General features: G+C 45.6%; 1 protein-coding gene across 1 annotated transcript in view; it reads left to right on the forward strand.

Annotated features, from left to right (window-relative positions):
• Nucleotides 1-16,563, forward strand: part of CAPN13 (calpain 13) — a 90,143-nt gene that overhangs the window by 59,422 nt on the left and 14,158 nt on the right. The window contains exons 14-17 of the mRNA XM_044450335.1: nucleotides 5,179-5,197; nucleotides 6,173-6,235; nucleotides 11,734-11,791; nucleotides 13,020-13,093. Of these exons, the coding sequence (XP_044306270.1) occupies nucleotides 5,179-5,197; nucleotides 6,173-6,235; nucleotides 11,734-11,791; nucleotides 13,020-13,093 (214 nt within the window). The remainder of the gene's footprint in view (nucleotides 1-5,178; nucleotides 5,198-6,172; nucleotides 6,236-11,733; nucleotides 11,792-13,019; nucleotides 13,094-16,563) is intronic.

Consider the following 16,563-nt stretch of genomic DNA (forward strand, 5'->3'; position numbering starts at 1 on the left):
CCAAGAGAGAATATGATGTCTACATACCCTGAAATTATGTGTTAGGCAGGCCAGAATGATCCTTTGTGATTCTTTCCCTCAAGTACTTTATCAGATAAGGCAGCTGCAAATAGCTTCAGCCTGTGGGGGGGCCAGTGTGGAGGCAGGACAGAGTAGGGGGCTGTTAACCCCTTTTATTCCCATCCATTGTCTTCTGAAAATCCCCCTTCCTCATAGTTTTGCTTCCCAAGTAGTAAAAGGTAGAGAACCCTCTGCTTTTAACTCTTGTGGGGGAGGGCAGCTGGAAAGATGGCAATTTGTGCTGACAAATGAATGGGAAAAAAGGGTTTATACACAGCTCCACCCAACCACCTGGTCCTGTGCTCAATCCAAAGCTAATTTCTAAAGGCCCTTGAGAAAAGAATTGTGGAATTACATTTAACTTGTAGTCCCACCTACGTTGTATGCAGAGAATCAGCTTCAGGACTCTGCCAGTCTCCTCCTCCCATCTTTTCCTATAGACTGTTCAAAACCCTTTCGCAGGCCTGTGTTAGGAGCTCTGCCCCAGCTAGAAAGCTGTATATAAAAGTGGATATATATCAGTTCCATTACCAGCACCAGTATGACACCTGAAGTCAGTACAGAGGATGTAACAAAGAACACAGTGCCCTCATTTGACAATATGCTATCCTTGGAATTGTCATTTATATAGATTCTCTCTCTGTCTCTCAGGAAACCAAGCACTGAGCGCAGTCCAGTGCAGACAATGGTAAGCAGAGTTAAAAAGTGATGCAGTTGTTCAAAGTATGCTGGTTACTTTATTATCTTTACCTTTACCTATACCTAATCCTGACCCTGCCTTTTTTCAATTTGTTCTGGGCTTCTATAACTGTGCAGTAGAAGAATGCCAGTAGAAATTGGAGCCGTGCCCAAATGACCTCTTTACGTACTCAGTCCTCTTCGTGGGTGCAGAACTGGGGAGGATATTTTTGCAGAATTTCTCCAGTAGGAGGACAAGTTGTCCAAAAATTTCTCACAGGTAGGGCTTACTATAGACAGGGCTTCCTGCATAGCTTTCTTCTTTTTTAATAAGAGTTTTTACTGGGGTGGAGGGGGAATGTGCTTTCAGGTTGCCCTTCTGCATTTTGGGGGAGTTTCAGGTTGCCCCCGCCATTTTGCATCCCCCTAGCATTAAGTTGCTAAATGTTGCACTGAATGCTAGGGAGGCAGCAGTTTTAGACCTGTGCCTAGATCTGCCCTCCAATTTCCTGTAGGTTTTTGTTCCCCATGCAAGAAGCCTCCACTGTTTTGCCTAATTCTCAGGCTGTTTTATAATTTACTTGTGTGTTTTTCTGAGCTCACCGAATAATAGTGAGGCAACCAAATGTATTGTGCATTTGTTTTATTTTACGATACATTTCTCAATTGCTCTGAAGCTTCCCAGGGTGCCTGATTTGGAAAAAAAAACAAACAAAATATAGTGCCCCATGGAAAGAATTAGCTCGTGCTGTCTTCCTTTGGGCTTTAACTGAAGTGCAGGAAGCTGAAAAGGCTACAGATACCAGACAGATGGTCGCAAAATAATACAGGACACTTGCACATATGTTTTGGCTACTTCCTAAGGAAGGCAATCACAGCAAAACCAAATCCAGACCAATAGAATTTCTCTGAAATTTTCCTCAGCAAACAGTCAGCAGAATCCTAAGGCCTATAGATATACCTGGAGGGTCAGAGAATTGTTCAGCATTCTAGCTCTCCCCTTGAAGCCAGAGCAGAACAAACTGTGCCAGCTTTTTCTCCAAGGACACAGCAGCAGAGGCTGAGTTTGGGGCCATTCCAGGGAACGGGAGAGAAAAAGACAGACACCACCAAGATATGAGGGATTCTAGGGATCCTAATGGCACCCAAGCCTCCTTGCTTTCTACTCTGAAGCACCGCAGTTAGACAACTGGCATCAGCTGTCTAGCTCTCTGGCATGACTGGAGAACATGGATGTGGTCTTGAGTTCAGGAGCATATAAGCAGTCAGTGCAAGCTGGATGGAACTGGAATTATATATTTGAAACTTCTTGTCCCAGTTTTAAGCCTGGCAGCTGCTTTTTGCACAATCTGCAGCTTTTCTGAACTGTCTTGAGGGCAGCACTATATACAGCACATTGCGGTAATCTAGTTTAGTGACTCCCACAGTGTAGATTGCTGAAGCCAGGCTATTTCTGTCAAGATAGGGGCATAGCTGGGCCACCAGTTGAAGCTGGTAGAAGGCACCCTGTGCCACTTTGGCCCCCTGAACATCAAATGGCCAAGACGGATCAAGGATTGAGCATCCTCCATCTGGTCAGAGGAACCACCTACTAAAGGAATCTCAGTCTTGCCTGGATTGAGATTCAGTGTGTTAGTCCTCAACCAGGTGACCGTCGCAACCAGGCACAGGTTTAGCACTTCCACAGCCATACCTGATGAAGATGAAAGGATAATTTGAGCTGCATGTCATCACTCATGGCAACACACTCTGGTTGGCCTCTCTATGTGGTTTCGGATTAATGTTGAATAGCCTGGGAAGTAAGACTGATCCCTGAAGAACCCATGAGCTCACCTTCCAAGTGGAAATGGAACCTCTGCAGTGCAGTTCCCCCCACTCCCAACTCATACAGCCTCCCTGGAAGGATAACATGGGTCATTGTATCAAAAGCTGCTGAGAAATCCAGGAGTACCAACAGGGTTACATACATCCCATCTCTCTGCAAGCAGAGGTCATTTTGTAGGGTGACCAAAGCTGTTTCTATAGCAAAAATCTAGCCTGACCCTCAGCTGAAATGGATCCAGATAGTCTCAGCTAAGATTGCTTGGAGCTGGTTAGTCTCTGCTCACTCTGGAACTTTGTCCAGGAAGGGAACATTCATCACTGGAAGTTACTTGGGTCTTCTGGGTTCAGAGAGGATTTCTTCAGGGGTGGAATCACCACCACCTGTGGACCACTCCCTCTTAGAAAGAGTCATTGATCATCTCCCACACTCAGCCAGTTATTCCCTCTCCACTATAAGTAAAGAGGCATGGAGGTGTCCAGTATGGACTTGGTTGCACAAACATGTCAAAGTACATTATCATCCTCAAGCTGAACCAGCTGAAAGTGATCCAAGAAAACTGGACCAGGCTGTGCTATGGACACCTTATTCTGATCCAACTGGTGCAAAATTGAAAGCCCTGGCAGATGCAAGAGATTTTATTATGTGAGTGCCTAGCAAATGTATTAGAGTAGAACTCAGAAAAGTCTAAGAAGTCATTGGGGCCAGCCTGTAGTGAACCCTGGATGACCCTAAATTGCTCTGCTGGACAGCAAGTAAAAGATTAGATACAGGAAGTGTGATGATGTTTCCTTGCTGTCCCTACCGCCCTTAAATATGTGTAAGAATAGGCACAAGGCAGGGTTTGGTTGCATCCACTGGAAGCTTCCCCCCCCCCCCCATCTTTACTCAATCCACCTCTTCTATTGTTTCATTGCTCTCAAACCACAGAGCCATATGAGTTCTACTAAGAGAGGGGGCTCAGGAGTGATCATGTCCTGTGCCTGGGTCATCTCTGTATTCCATAGATCAACAAGGGCTTTGACAGAACTACCAGCTATATCAGATGGAAAATCCCCAAGCATCTGGATCCATTCACCTCGGGGGGGGGGGGGACATTTTAATAGATCCCACACCATTGCATCACCATTAGTCTAGATATCAACAGGCAGTGATCTGACCACGACAGAGTTTCCTATTCAAAGCTGCCCCCACATTTTCAGATCACTATCCCCATGTCTGGCTGACAAAAACTAATCCTGAATGTGCCCTGTTAACGTGTGTTGGGCTGATGGCAACTTGCGACAGTCCCCTGATTGTCATGGAGTCCACGAAATTCTAAACTCCCTGAGATAAGTTACCCTTGGCATGAATGTTAACACCCCACCCCCTGCGCAAACACTCTGGAGGACCTCAGTGCCACATCTGATAACTTCTCTGGCAGCTCCGGTGGTGAGTCCGCTGAGCACCAGGGCAGGCAGTGCAGCAACAGAATGCCCAACCTGTCCTGTTGGCCCACCACCAGATGCAGGCATATGAGATGGACAGGGAAGCGGGAGAGAAAGCTAGAATTCCGATAGCCCACAGCATAGCCCCCTCCCTGGCCCTTGAGTCCTCCCGATGTTGAACCAAGCACCCCAGTGGGCACAGCTGGGACAGACGGAGTCCTCCCTTGCTGCCCACCCAGTCGTGTATGCCAGATTGGCTGCCACATCCACTATGCGTGAGGAAGATCTCGCTTCGGGCCAATCTGGCTTTGAAAAGCATCCCTTGGAATCCCAAGGGCAGGCTGATAGCACGACCACTAGACTTGTGGATACAAGGGAGGCCAGAGCAGGGCACGGCCATTGGCGCTCTGGGCCTCATTCCCCTTCCCCGGCTAGCCCTCTTCCCAATGTCTCATCTCCCTCTGCCTGCCGCTCCACAAACTGTGGACTCCACAGATTTCCCCACTTGGCCCCAGGTCTTCCAACCAAGGCACACATCAGGATGTAAGAAATAATCCCCCCCACCAAGAAAAGTTGTTGGGGGGATACTCCTTGCCCTCGTGCCTCCCCCCCAAAGCAATTCTTCCCAAAGGGGTGTGACCCATTTGGCAGCATCCCTCAGGCTGCATCACTGCTGAGTTCTTGTTGCCCCACACTGGGGTTGCTCCATATGGGATCCTTCTGCAGCACAGAGGGCTTGAGCTGGCAACCAGCCCGAGAGTTTGTGGTGTGGAGCAGTGCTGTCGGCCGATCCGGTGGCCTGGGCATGTGGCAGGTGCACCAGTCTTTGGGCAGAGGTCTTGGAATGATACCCTAAGACCTCTTGGGCCTGTAAGACCCGCAGGGGTGGAAATGCATGGGAGGGGATATTTTTGCCCCAGATCTGGGCTGGTTTCATGTTCTGCCAGCAGCAAGGGCGTGGGCAAGAACTACAAGGGCACAGGAGGCTGGGCAATTGTGCCCATCCCTGGGTTGCTCATGGCCCACCCAGGACTCCATCCAGTCTTGGCTGTTCTTCCAGCACGGTGGCAGTTTCCCCTGTGTGTGTGGCAGTGGCCCATCCTGCATCCTGCCAGCACAGTGGGACACCAGCCAGTCTTATGGACATGCATGTAACCCCTGAACTCCCAAGCTTCTGCTCTTCCAATGCAGAGCAGAAGGAATGGCAAAAGTGAGCTGCACCTCCCTGCTCTTCTTGCCCTGCAATTTTGCTAGGCGGCTGATTTTGGCCGCCTAGCAATGGCGTCTCAGAGGGGAGGGAAAGCAGGCCTCTTGTCTCAGCATTGCTGGCCTCCCCACCCAGCTCCTCAGGATGCCCCCTTTCCCCTCTCTCCAAGGTTGATTTTCTGCCCCGGAGACCCGCCAGGGCCATTCTTTCCCCACTGGCTGCAAGGGGGCTGGGCGGGTCAGAGCTCCAATTTCCACAGAGTTGCAATGCTGTCCGTGAGGTTGGATCAGACGATCCAATTATCCTATGACCTCCCACATGATGTCTACTGGCTATAGGATCACTCCTAAATTCCTCAGCTTCAATAGTTCCTAGCCTTTTCCTTTCTGTCTCTTTTCACCTTTGTTTTGCTCCATAAACCTGGCATGTTCTCCCTGTGAATGAATGCCAATTGCAGCCTTCCTTGAGGCTTTGTTCAAATCAGTTTTGAAGCCTTGCTGTTTAACAAAGCCTCCATAAAATAACACTTCTCTCTTTGCTCTTTGCCTGATTACCACTACAATGAAGCCTCCTTTATCTCTGCACCCTACAGCTTGCACATCCAATAATTTGGATTAATCTGAAGTCTGGATGTACAGGAATGCAGTTTATATTTGCCTGAATTTATGTAGGGCCACAGGGTGGTATTTAGTGAATTCAGATAATTAGGAAGGGTAATTCAGACTCAGATAATGGGATTCTGTCGTATTGAATTTCTTCTTGCTGTCAGACCTTTGAGGATGTGACTGGGTCTTTGTGTGTGTGTGTGCGTGCGTGCGTGCACATTCACGCATGCATGCGCGTGCAAACATACACACGAATGTTGCCAACTGTAAATAGCTAGGATCATCTGTGGGTCAAGTTAATAATAATAGGATGTCTTCCACTGTCTGATTTTTGTGATTGATTTTTATACATGCCTGCTTTCCTTTGATCCAGAATATGCCCAAGTGGAATCAAGGCAACTTCTACGAAAACATCTTCCTAAGATATGCTAATCAGGTAAGTTGACTAAAACCAAAAACAAAACATGTGCATCAGCAAGGCAAGAGGAATTAGGATAATAAAATTCTCCCATCAGAAATGCAGATCTCAGAACTCCATTGATTTGCCTGCTGCTATAAGATATAGGTCAAGGGACTCAAGCTAGAATATGATAGCTCTGAGCTGATTATTTGCAGGCAAAGAGGTGTTTCTTAAGCAAGTAATTAGCAACAACCCTTGGCTGCAAATATGCCTGAGTATATCTGTGATATTTTACTCTGATCAGAATGACTTCCAGTTTGCACTTGCTGCGTTTGGAAAGCAGACATCAGTCAATGTTTGGGTAATTGATTCCCACTCTTTCTGAGCTGAGCTGCATGTGTTCACAGAAGATGCTCTTAATGGCTTAATAAACTGTTATAAAGGACTCCTTGACTTAGTCAAGAGAAAAATTGCTGCCAAAAGCCTCTGCACAATAGACCTCTTGCAGCTAATAGTTATATCAACGCATAAAAGGTGAAAATGACACTGCCTACTGCGAATAATGCACTAGGTCTGTCTCTGGGAGCAGTAAGGGCAAGGAAGGGAAGATTTTACAAGGCTCATGAGTCAGGCAACTCCAAGCCGCAGGGACAGCGGGCCAGATTCTCAGCTCTTTGTCAGGGGGAGTTACCATGGCAGTGTAGCAGTAGCACTGTGCAGTGCAGCTGCTACAGCCCCAGATTATCTTTTTGGTGCTCAGCAAAAGAAGCCCCTAAAACCAAAACAAACGAACAGAAATCCCAGCGTGACTGCTTCCCATTTCCTGTTTCCCAGGAGAAGTGGCTGGCTTGATAGCGAGATGTGCTGACTTCACCACACAGTTTAAAATGGAGCAGAATGCTTCTGTTAGAAAAAACTACCACGTGCTCACATAATGCAGAAATAGAAAGAAAAGAGTTAAGACTTAGAGCAAATCTGTCCACAGAGGCTCTGTCCTTTCTCGCTTTTGAAAGATGTTCCTGTAGAGCTAGGATAGGACACAGGGCTGTGTCTGTAAAGTGAGACCTCTTCTTAAACTTCTACAAGTTATTATACCCAATACCATACCTGGCAAGTACTATGTTTGAAGTGTGCTGACTGATTACTACAAGGTAATCTATCTCCTTCTAAAACCCTTATTTTCAATCTAAGTGCTTCCCATCTACTAACAGCATTGCTGCTATCTCTGTTAATTCCGAGGGAATTCAAAACGTTCTCAACTTCTCCTTATACATCTTATGTCCCTGTGCTTTGAAGCTGGCAACATACCTAGAAAAATATTTTCCTTGAACATCTTTCTTTTGTGAAGTCAAATGATTCAGCTATCAATCACTTTCTGAAGTTTACTTTAACTCAGAGTAGGCCTAAAGAATCAATGTTTGAGCAGCCAATCTTGGATGCTCTTAGCTATCCCTCCCATCCCTGTCTAGGCTTCCTCTTATATCTACTTTTATATTTAAGCAAAAGCTTAGAGTAGTTTCTTACAGCCTTTTGCCTTAAGAGCAGCTGAGAAGTCATTTAAGCTTCTTTTGCTAATAATATCTCTATGGCAGTTAGCTAAGAAAGAATAGTAGGGAAATGTTAGAAATCTGATACAAAGGTAAAAATCTGAAAGATGTACATAATTTGCTCCTCAGATTTTGATTCACCAGCCCTATACTGTCATATGTATCAAGGCAACGGGCAGACTTCTGTGTCTAAGCAAAGTTGTTAATTGTACATGTAAAAAAAATACTAGGGAAATTTGAACAAATTGCACGATGTGGACTAATGCAATTTGCATAAATTGTGCAATTACTGCAAATTGAAAATTGAAAGCCACATTGTTCTGGTGTGAATTGTGCAAAGCACTGCAGAATGCCACAGTTTTTGGCTTCCAATTAACTCAGATTTCCTAATTTGCACAAATTATGCTAGTCCAATTTGTGCAAATGGTGTGCTTTGCAAAAATAACCCTTAATTTATTTAAAATGTACAGATTGTGGCCCACCTTAGAAATAGAAGACCATGGAAAACCCTGCGTCAGGCTGCTTCCAGTCACTGGCTCAGAGGCAGTCAGGAGATCTGTCACGTGCAAATGTATGAAAGCCACCTTGGGTTCTTTCGAAGAACACAAAAGATGGAGTATAAATATAATCCTCCTCCTCCTTGAGCTTCTTGGCTAAGTGGGGCCTAGAACCCAGATCTCCCAAATCCCAGTCCATCACGCTAACTACTATGTCAAACAGACTCTCTTAATTTCTGCGTTAAAGATTTCGTGTGTGTGTATCTCCTGTTATTCAGACATAGGCTAATAGTGATAATCCTGTTTCCATGCAATCTTCTTTATGTTTGCTGAGAGGCAAGTCCCCCACTAATCCCCAATAAGTGTGTCTAGGATTGCAACCTTCCAGCTCTATCTCCATATTCACTGATGTTTCTCAAGGGTTTAAGGACATTCACAGAGCACCTCCATGTTCCAAGCAGTAGAGGTGTCCAAACATTCTTCACACGCATGGAGGGAAGGCAAGTTTGATTGTCAGCCACTCTCCCCACAGTCACCCCAACTGGCCACAGCCCCCAGTGGCTGCACATGTACCCAGCACAAGCAGGAGCCCTGGGCGTGTTCCAACCCATAGGTGTAGGGCCCCTTCTCATAGTGGACAGTTGCATGACCTGAGCTGGGAGGCAGCATGCAGGTTCTGGCCTTCAGCTCCCAAGCATCTGTGCTCCGTGTGATCATTTTCGCCAGTCACGCAGAGACAGGGAGCTCGTTCAGTCACTCAGTGCATCCTTTTTTTTGTCTGTCCAGTAACACTGCAGGGCCCTGGAATAGCAATGCAATCCTCTTCTTGACTGTTAGGTAGTAAAAACAGCTCATCCTTTACCTGTGGAATATAGAAACTCAGAGGAAGAAAGATGAACAGATCAAGTTTTCAAAAAATCAGTACCAAATAAATCAAGGGCAGTGTGAGAAGAGGCAATATCTTCTGGTTAACAGAGCATCAAAGCTGTGAAGACACCAGGGTCTTGTATCTCTTTCTGATGTCTTCTATCCGTTGTAATCGTTCTGTGTATTTTATTGATGTCCTTCCTGGAATTGTGCAAAGAACCCCAAGCAGCAAAATAGCTAACTGAATATGAATATTGTCTAGAGAGTGGGATATATATATATATATATATATATATATAGAGAGAGAGAGAGAGAGAGAGAGAGAGAGAATGTTCTTCAAAGTTTGCAAATGCATGGATATAAATGGAAATTACTTACACCGAGGCAGATCTGGACCAATGTGAGCATTAAGCATAAACCACCATTTACTGCTCTGTGGAGCCTGTTACCCTCCTGATGTTTTGGAAAGCAACTAGGGATGGGGAAGTAATTCATTTGGTTTGCATGTTAATGTGAAACTTATCTAATTTTGCATTTTCAAACCAATACATGAACTGTAACTCAGTAATCCATCAAAATTTGCACTTCTCCAAATACTGCAATCAAGTTCTTCAGCCATAAAATGCACACAAGAATGTGTATATTCATGAAAGTAATCTTGAAAGTACATTAGGAAAATAGTTTGAAAGAGGTGTCTATCAGGTGAAATTGCATACAAATATACATATATTAGGAGAAAGGAATAAATAAATGTATGTGCATTTTCATGTGACTGTTTAAAAAAGTGTTCAAATTTCAGCTTGAAACAAACGCAAGACTTGCAAAAGACGAATGGAGAGAAACTGAAATTGACAGATCAAACCATCACTAACTGCAGTGCCCATTAGCCTCAGCCAGTATGATCAAGGATCATTGAAGTTGCAGTCTAACATAACTGGAAGCCTCTGTGCTCCCTACCCCTGATCTAGTATGAGGTTTCTCCTGGGTGGGGGGAAAGAAATAAAAGGAAGATGACTATCAGTTTGTAGAATAAAGTGGAATATATCTTTCAATGGATCAGTCAGCAGCTAAGACCTAAAAGAATGCTGCTGGGAACTGGGGCATCTTCCAGGGAGGGAAGTAAGCTGGACTTCACCCTTGTTTACCTCTGCCAGCCAATTTCTCCCTCTCCGGTTGTTTTCACTAGACTGGGGCCCTAATTCTCAGTCAAACTGCTATAGCTGGCAAAAGAGCTACCCCCAGGGTTGACTGAAGACCAGGTTTCCTCTGGGGAGGACTTTAACTGCTTACCTAAGGATTAGAGCAGTGACATCCTTGTGGGATGGACCCAACAGGGATGGCACAAAAGGTGGGTTCCCCTTTGAAGAACACAAGGGCTGCCCCCTGACAGCTCTTTGCATCAGCCTATCTTTGGGCCTCCACTACTGCCAGATCAGTCCAAAAAAAGAGGTCTCTCATGCAGGACATAATACTGGATGAGGAAGCCAACCTGGCATGCATTACTGAGACCTGGGCGGGCAAACAGGAAGGAGTTAGTCTCTCCCAGCCATGCCCACTGGGGTACTCGGCTCAACCATTCAAGAGTGGACTCAAGGGCCAGGGAGTGTGCTGCAGCCTGTGGGAATTCTAGCTCTCTCCAGGCTCCCTGTCCATCTCACCGCCACCCTCTGGTGGTGGGCCAGCAGGACAGATTAGGCATTCTGTGATACACTGCCTACCCTGGTGCTCAGCAGGCTCAGCATCTGAACTGCCAGATGTGCCCCAAGTTCTGGTGCTGAGGTCCCCTAGGCTATTACTCCTGGAAACATTAACATGTCTAATTGGATCTGTATAACCCTAGGGAATTCTGCTGGGTGGGAAATAGAAGATTTATTTATTTATTTGGCACAAGGCATATATTGCCAAGGAGTCTGCAATGTTTTTACACACAGTGGATGTTCTGGTTCCTGCAGTTGCTAGTCTGTTATTGCACCCATGCACCATGGGGAGTGAACTAGCTTAGCACCGGTTGGCCAGCGATGTTCTTGTTGAAGTCAGTTCACCCAAGGCTTTTCTCCACTAATCCTCTGCTGATGCATCCAGGCACCGGTGCTTGCTTTCATTGCGAATGAAGCCAGCAGGTTTTCCTACTGAGGAGTGGTGGTCCCCATTTATCTGCTCACAGGTGGCGTACTTTCAAACTGCTAGGTGGGTAGGAGCTAGGGGCAGATGACAGGGGATTCCTCTGTTCTACGAAGCTGGGCTCAAACTGCTGGATTGTTGACCATTTCTGATTGACAGTTCCAGCATCATTAAGCCACTGAGCCACTGCATCCCCCTAAGACTGAACAGAGGCAATGAGACGTCGTTTCTTTGCTGTCCCCACCGCTCCTAAATATGAATGACTGTAGGGTTCAGTTGCATCCACTAGGCGTTTTCACCCATCTGCCCTCAAGCCATTGTTCAGTGTTTCATTGTCCTTAGCTTCGTTGCTCTTTCCACACTGCCTGGTACACTGCTTTGGATACTGGGCAAGGTGGTAACAGTAATGGTCATGGTAATGCTAACAATAATGGGAACAGCACAAGATTTGTTCCCAGTGGATCATAGAATTTATAGACAGTTTTCTCTGATTTTCCATTAGAGTTCCTACCTGGATGCCTCACAGCTGCAAAGGATCCTTAATGAAGTAGTCCTGAAGGGTAATGGCCATTGCTTATGGCTAGTAATTGTTCTTTCAATCTCTCCTTCCTTTGGTCTTCTGTCCTGTTCAGTCACTAATCCTTTTGATAATTGGGACCATCTACTGAATTGAACCACATTAGGCTGACTCATTTACCCATCCCATGAGAGCCGAGAGCCAGAGTTAATCCCAAAGTGTTAGCAGCAGGCCTGTGGTTACTTGTTAAAAGTAGGTCTGTAATAAGCGAGGCTTGGGGGATCCAATCTGCAGAGCCAAGCAACACACCGGGATGGAGCACTAAGCCCTCCCATGTCCACTGCCGTCTCCTTTCAGCTGATCTGACTTCCAGTTTAACAGCCTTCCTGAAAATAGGCTATCCTTGGGGACAAAATGTGGGGTTCCCATCCATGGGGCGGGCAGTCTGCTCCTATCACTTTGCTGGTGTCTCCACACACAGCATTAGCACTGCAGAACAGCGTTCCAGAATACCAGTCCCTGATGTGCTAAGGTTGCATCTTGTGAACATGGGTTAAGATGATGATGCCCAAACAGAATGCCATGGATGAGGGTTACTGTTGTTTTTAAGGTGTCCAGCATGGTGTTCATGGGAACTGGAGTTATTCTGAGCAGTTGATGGGATGTCCCCAAGGAATGAACTGAGTCTCCAGAATGCTAAATATCCCTCCTTTGGGTATGATAAACTAGCTCTGAAACTTTTGGACATCTAAAGTTGAACCCTATTTTAACCAGGGTCAGGGAACCTGTGGCCCTCCAGATTTTGTTGGAGTACTTCTTCAGACAGTTGAATGATCGGATTTGTATACGCATGCTTGTGCACTATGTATTATCCACCCTTTCTTTAAGACAAGGCAGCTGGAAAGGCTTAGGGCTAAATTGGCACCACTTCCATTTGCCTTAGATGTGCCGAAACCAGACCAAGTGCCGGTTCCAGTGATTCCTCCTGCAGAGCCATCCCACTTGGGCTGCTGCACATGGCGCTTTGTGTTTGGGTACAGAGCCCAAGGAAGGCCACTGCTTCCTGTGAGGGCAGCTACACCTGCCACAAGCCCTGAGTCCCTTCCCAGTTGCTCCTCTTGTGCATTTTGCAAAACATGACGGTGAGACACTGCACCTTAGTGGAGCTAGGATCCAAATTCCTAAATTAAAAACAAATCACTCCATTGTGGCACCCCCTCCCCATCTCCTTATTCTTTATGCATGTTGCTTTCTGATTTATCCATTTACAGATCTAATGGCCGGTCTGCATAGCGGAGATGGATTCAGCTTCGATTCATCCAGGAGCCTTTTAAGTCTGATGGATGTATCTTTTCAACAAATGCAATAAACCTTCCTTGGGCAGCCCTTCCTTGCTTTGAGTTATGCCTGTGCTGAGCTTCCTGTTGCAGGAGCTCTGTGAGCAAATATTTGCCATAAGATATGCCCTCTACTTATGCAGGAGATCTATCAAGTGCTATATTCTTTTCTCTAAAGGCCTTTGTTTCTATTAGATGTCCATCAAAGGAAATGGCATTGCATAGAGAAGCTTAAAGATTAGGCCATAGTATGTGTTCTTATTTCCCAAGTTAGTTAATTAGTTGATTTTCCAAGTCTCCATGTTTCCATGCATGCGAGCAGCACATTTGAAGGTGGCCAGGTGTCCTATTTTCACAGGACAGTCCTCTATTCTGGAGAATCAGTCTTGGACAATTCTGTGTTTGAAGGTGAACTCTATTTGATGGGCAGTCCAGTCAATGATTTAACAAGACAGACAGGTTTGAAGTTGATAAGGCCCACCGAGAGTTACAGACAGCAGGCTGAGCAGGCATGAAGGCTACCTGGTCAGCCTTTTCCACTATGGTATGACATGCTTGTGTTTGCATTTTGATCATAGGCGTAATTTGTAAATGTGCCCCTATACACAGATGCCTGTACAGGCAAGTGCTTTGCCAGCTGGTGTCTTCTTCCTTGGTGATCCCTTTTTCTTTTTGGTGAAGCATAAATGGATATCTACACATGTGTCCACTCAAAGGTAAATCTTACCAACGTCAGTGTGGGACTTCTTCCTATGTTATGCCCACAGGATGGGCAGAAAAGCTTCCACTTTGTGAGCAAGACAAGAGATGATAAGGAGCATTGGGGCTGACCACTTGCAGGACTCCGCAGGGCTGGAATAAGACATTCTTCCACTGGCTGTGAGCTGCTGCCTTTTTCTATTATTTCCTTTCCCCCATTTGTCTTTTCATCTGTCTTTGCCTTTGCAAATAGCTTTCTTTGCCATTTAAAGCATGCTCCTGACAGCCCAGGAGCACGGTTGCACGGGGAGAACAGGTGCGCAAGGATGACTTGCCGTGTGAACCTTCTTCCGTGCGCCCAACTCCTTGCTCCCTGACTGTGAGGGGGCTCATCCCTAGGTGCCCCCTTGCCCAGCACAAGTGCAGCAGCAACAGCAGTGGTGCGCGGGGAGCTTGGAAGGGCATCGGGTGGCCCCTGGAGCAGTGGTTGTCCATATGCGACGAAGACAGTGTGTGCGGTTCTTTTACTGCTAGCAAGACAATACAAGAGCTGTCTTTGTGGGAAACATGCATTCCACAAAGTGGTCTCTATCACTTTAATTTGCTTTCTCATTATCCTGGGTATTGGAGTAATTCTGAGAAACAACCTTAGCATTGCCAATTAATGAATAAAATATGACTAGCAGCCTTTCTGTCTCCTTCCAGTTTTTGTGTCTCCATCTGGAAAGGGACTTCCTATGGCTTATAATTCCATCAACCCTTCAGGAAAGGAATCTGCAGTGTAGACATGTAGAGAAGGGCTGCAGCAGCCATGTTTCATCCTGAACTTTTATTACAAAGAGCATTCACTCATCAGATTATCCTGCAATCCATACAATGCTCTGCGAACGCCTGACCTGCTGTCTAGGGCAATTTGTTGACAGAAGCATTTACAGATGTGCAAGCAAGATGTTCATGTTCACCCAGATTCTCTGGACAACAGCTCATTCATTGCTCACCTGTCTTCAATTTGCTCTTGCAGTTGCTTGTTTTGCACAACCACAGAAATCGCACAAAATCAGCCTGATCAAATATGAAACTTTAATCCTAAGCCTGCAAATGTCCAAAGCTGCACAATTTTTCTTCATAGACGAAAGCATAGAAACATAGAAACAGAGCAAGTCAGAAGGGGTCTCCTGGGCCATCTAGTCTGACCCCTGGCTCCAGCTGGCTCCGCTCATGACATGCCCACCATGTGCATGAAATAGTGCATTTTAGGCTGCATAAATGCATTTTGTCTCATCAAAATTTGCATAGTTTTCACTGCAAGCATGCATTGGAGAATTTACTAACATTATTTATTTATTAGAATTTTAGCCCACCCCATCAGCCTCAGAGCTTCCTGGGCAGGTTGCAAACAAGAAATAACATTGGCAGAGAATACTTTCTCTTGCTTGCATTTGCATTTGGGATTCCAAAAGAGGTGTGTTTACCTGTTTTGCAAGCAAAAACAAAACAAAACAAAACACCACTCTTACATTGCTTGTGGCATTCCCCTGTTCTTCTTAGGTTACTGTAATTAGATAAAGTCTGTTCTTTAGAAATGTTAGTAGCTAAAGTCATATTAGGAGAAGCATGTCTTAAGATAAATTCCTTATTTCATTTATATAAATGTTTATATATGGCCACTTATCCTTCAAGGAAACCAAGGCAGCTACACAACCCTCCTCCTCTCCATTTTACACTTTCAACTACCCTGCAAATTAGGTTAGGATGTGAGGCAATGCTCGGCTCTGTGAGCTTCAAGGCTGAGTGGGATCGGAATCTCAAGGCTCCTGGTCCAGCACTCCCATCAATCCACTGCACCAGTTCTCAGTATCATTAATTAAGTATTTTATTGATTTCAATTTTGACTACCCAGTTACTTGAGTTTTCTGGGCAATTTACAAGTATTCTTTTTTTTTTTTTTTTTAGGAAGTAAAGTATTATTTTAAAAGCACGTGATATAAATACAGGTAAAGGCTGCTGTGAATGGGAAAAAAAAGCCACCTGCAAAATAGAAGAGTTGCAAGTGTGTAAAGCAATTCTTAGATGCCTAGGAGAACAAACAATCTTTACTAGGGATGTTTTGGGAGTGGAAAAATGTCAGATTTCCAGGGCTTGGCTGCCAATACAATGCCTGCTAGCCATGTCTCCAGATTTCTGGCAAGCACGCTGAGCATTCATGTGGACACCCGTGCGGAAGTGAACCCGCGTGGCTGCTGTGCACACAACCTGCGCAACCAGCCTTCCGTCAGCATTTGTGGACTCCCTCTCAGCTTGGCTCCCTTCCTAAGTGAGGACTGAGCACGAGAATAAGTCTTACGGACAGAAGAGGGACGGATTCTGGGGACAATCATTGCAGTGTCGTGGTTAGGAGCATGGGACTGGGACTCAGGTGAACTGGGTTCTAGTCCCCACTCGACGATGGAGCCAACTGGGTGACTTTGGGCCAGTCTCAGACTCTCAGCCCTGACCTACCTCTCAGGGTTGCTGTGGGGATAAGATTGAGAGGAGGAGAATTAGGTACACTGCTTTAAATTCTTTGTAGGAAAAAGGTGGGATAGAAACTTAATAAATAAACAAACCCTAGTCTTTATCTGCTGCTGGAAAAATCATAATTTAGGTGCCAAGTAAACCTCTTTGAGAAGGACATTCCACAGACAGGGTGTTGTGAGCTAGGGTCTCCCCCTTCAAACATTCAGTCACAGACCTTTGTTGCAAAAAGTTCTTTATTGGCCGAAGCAATTTCCTGATGCAC

The sequence above is a fragment of the Varanus komodoensis genome, unplaced genomic scaffold, assembly GCF_004798865.1.
Source record: "Varanus komodoensis strain SLA01 unplaced genomic scaffold, ASM479886v1 scaffold1, whole genome shotgun sequence".
NCBI classification, from domain to species: domain Eukaryota; kingdom Metazoa; phylum Chordata; class Lepidosauria; order Squamata; family Varanidae; genus Varanus; species Varanus komodoensis.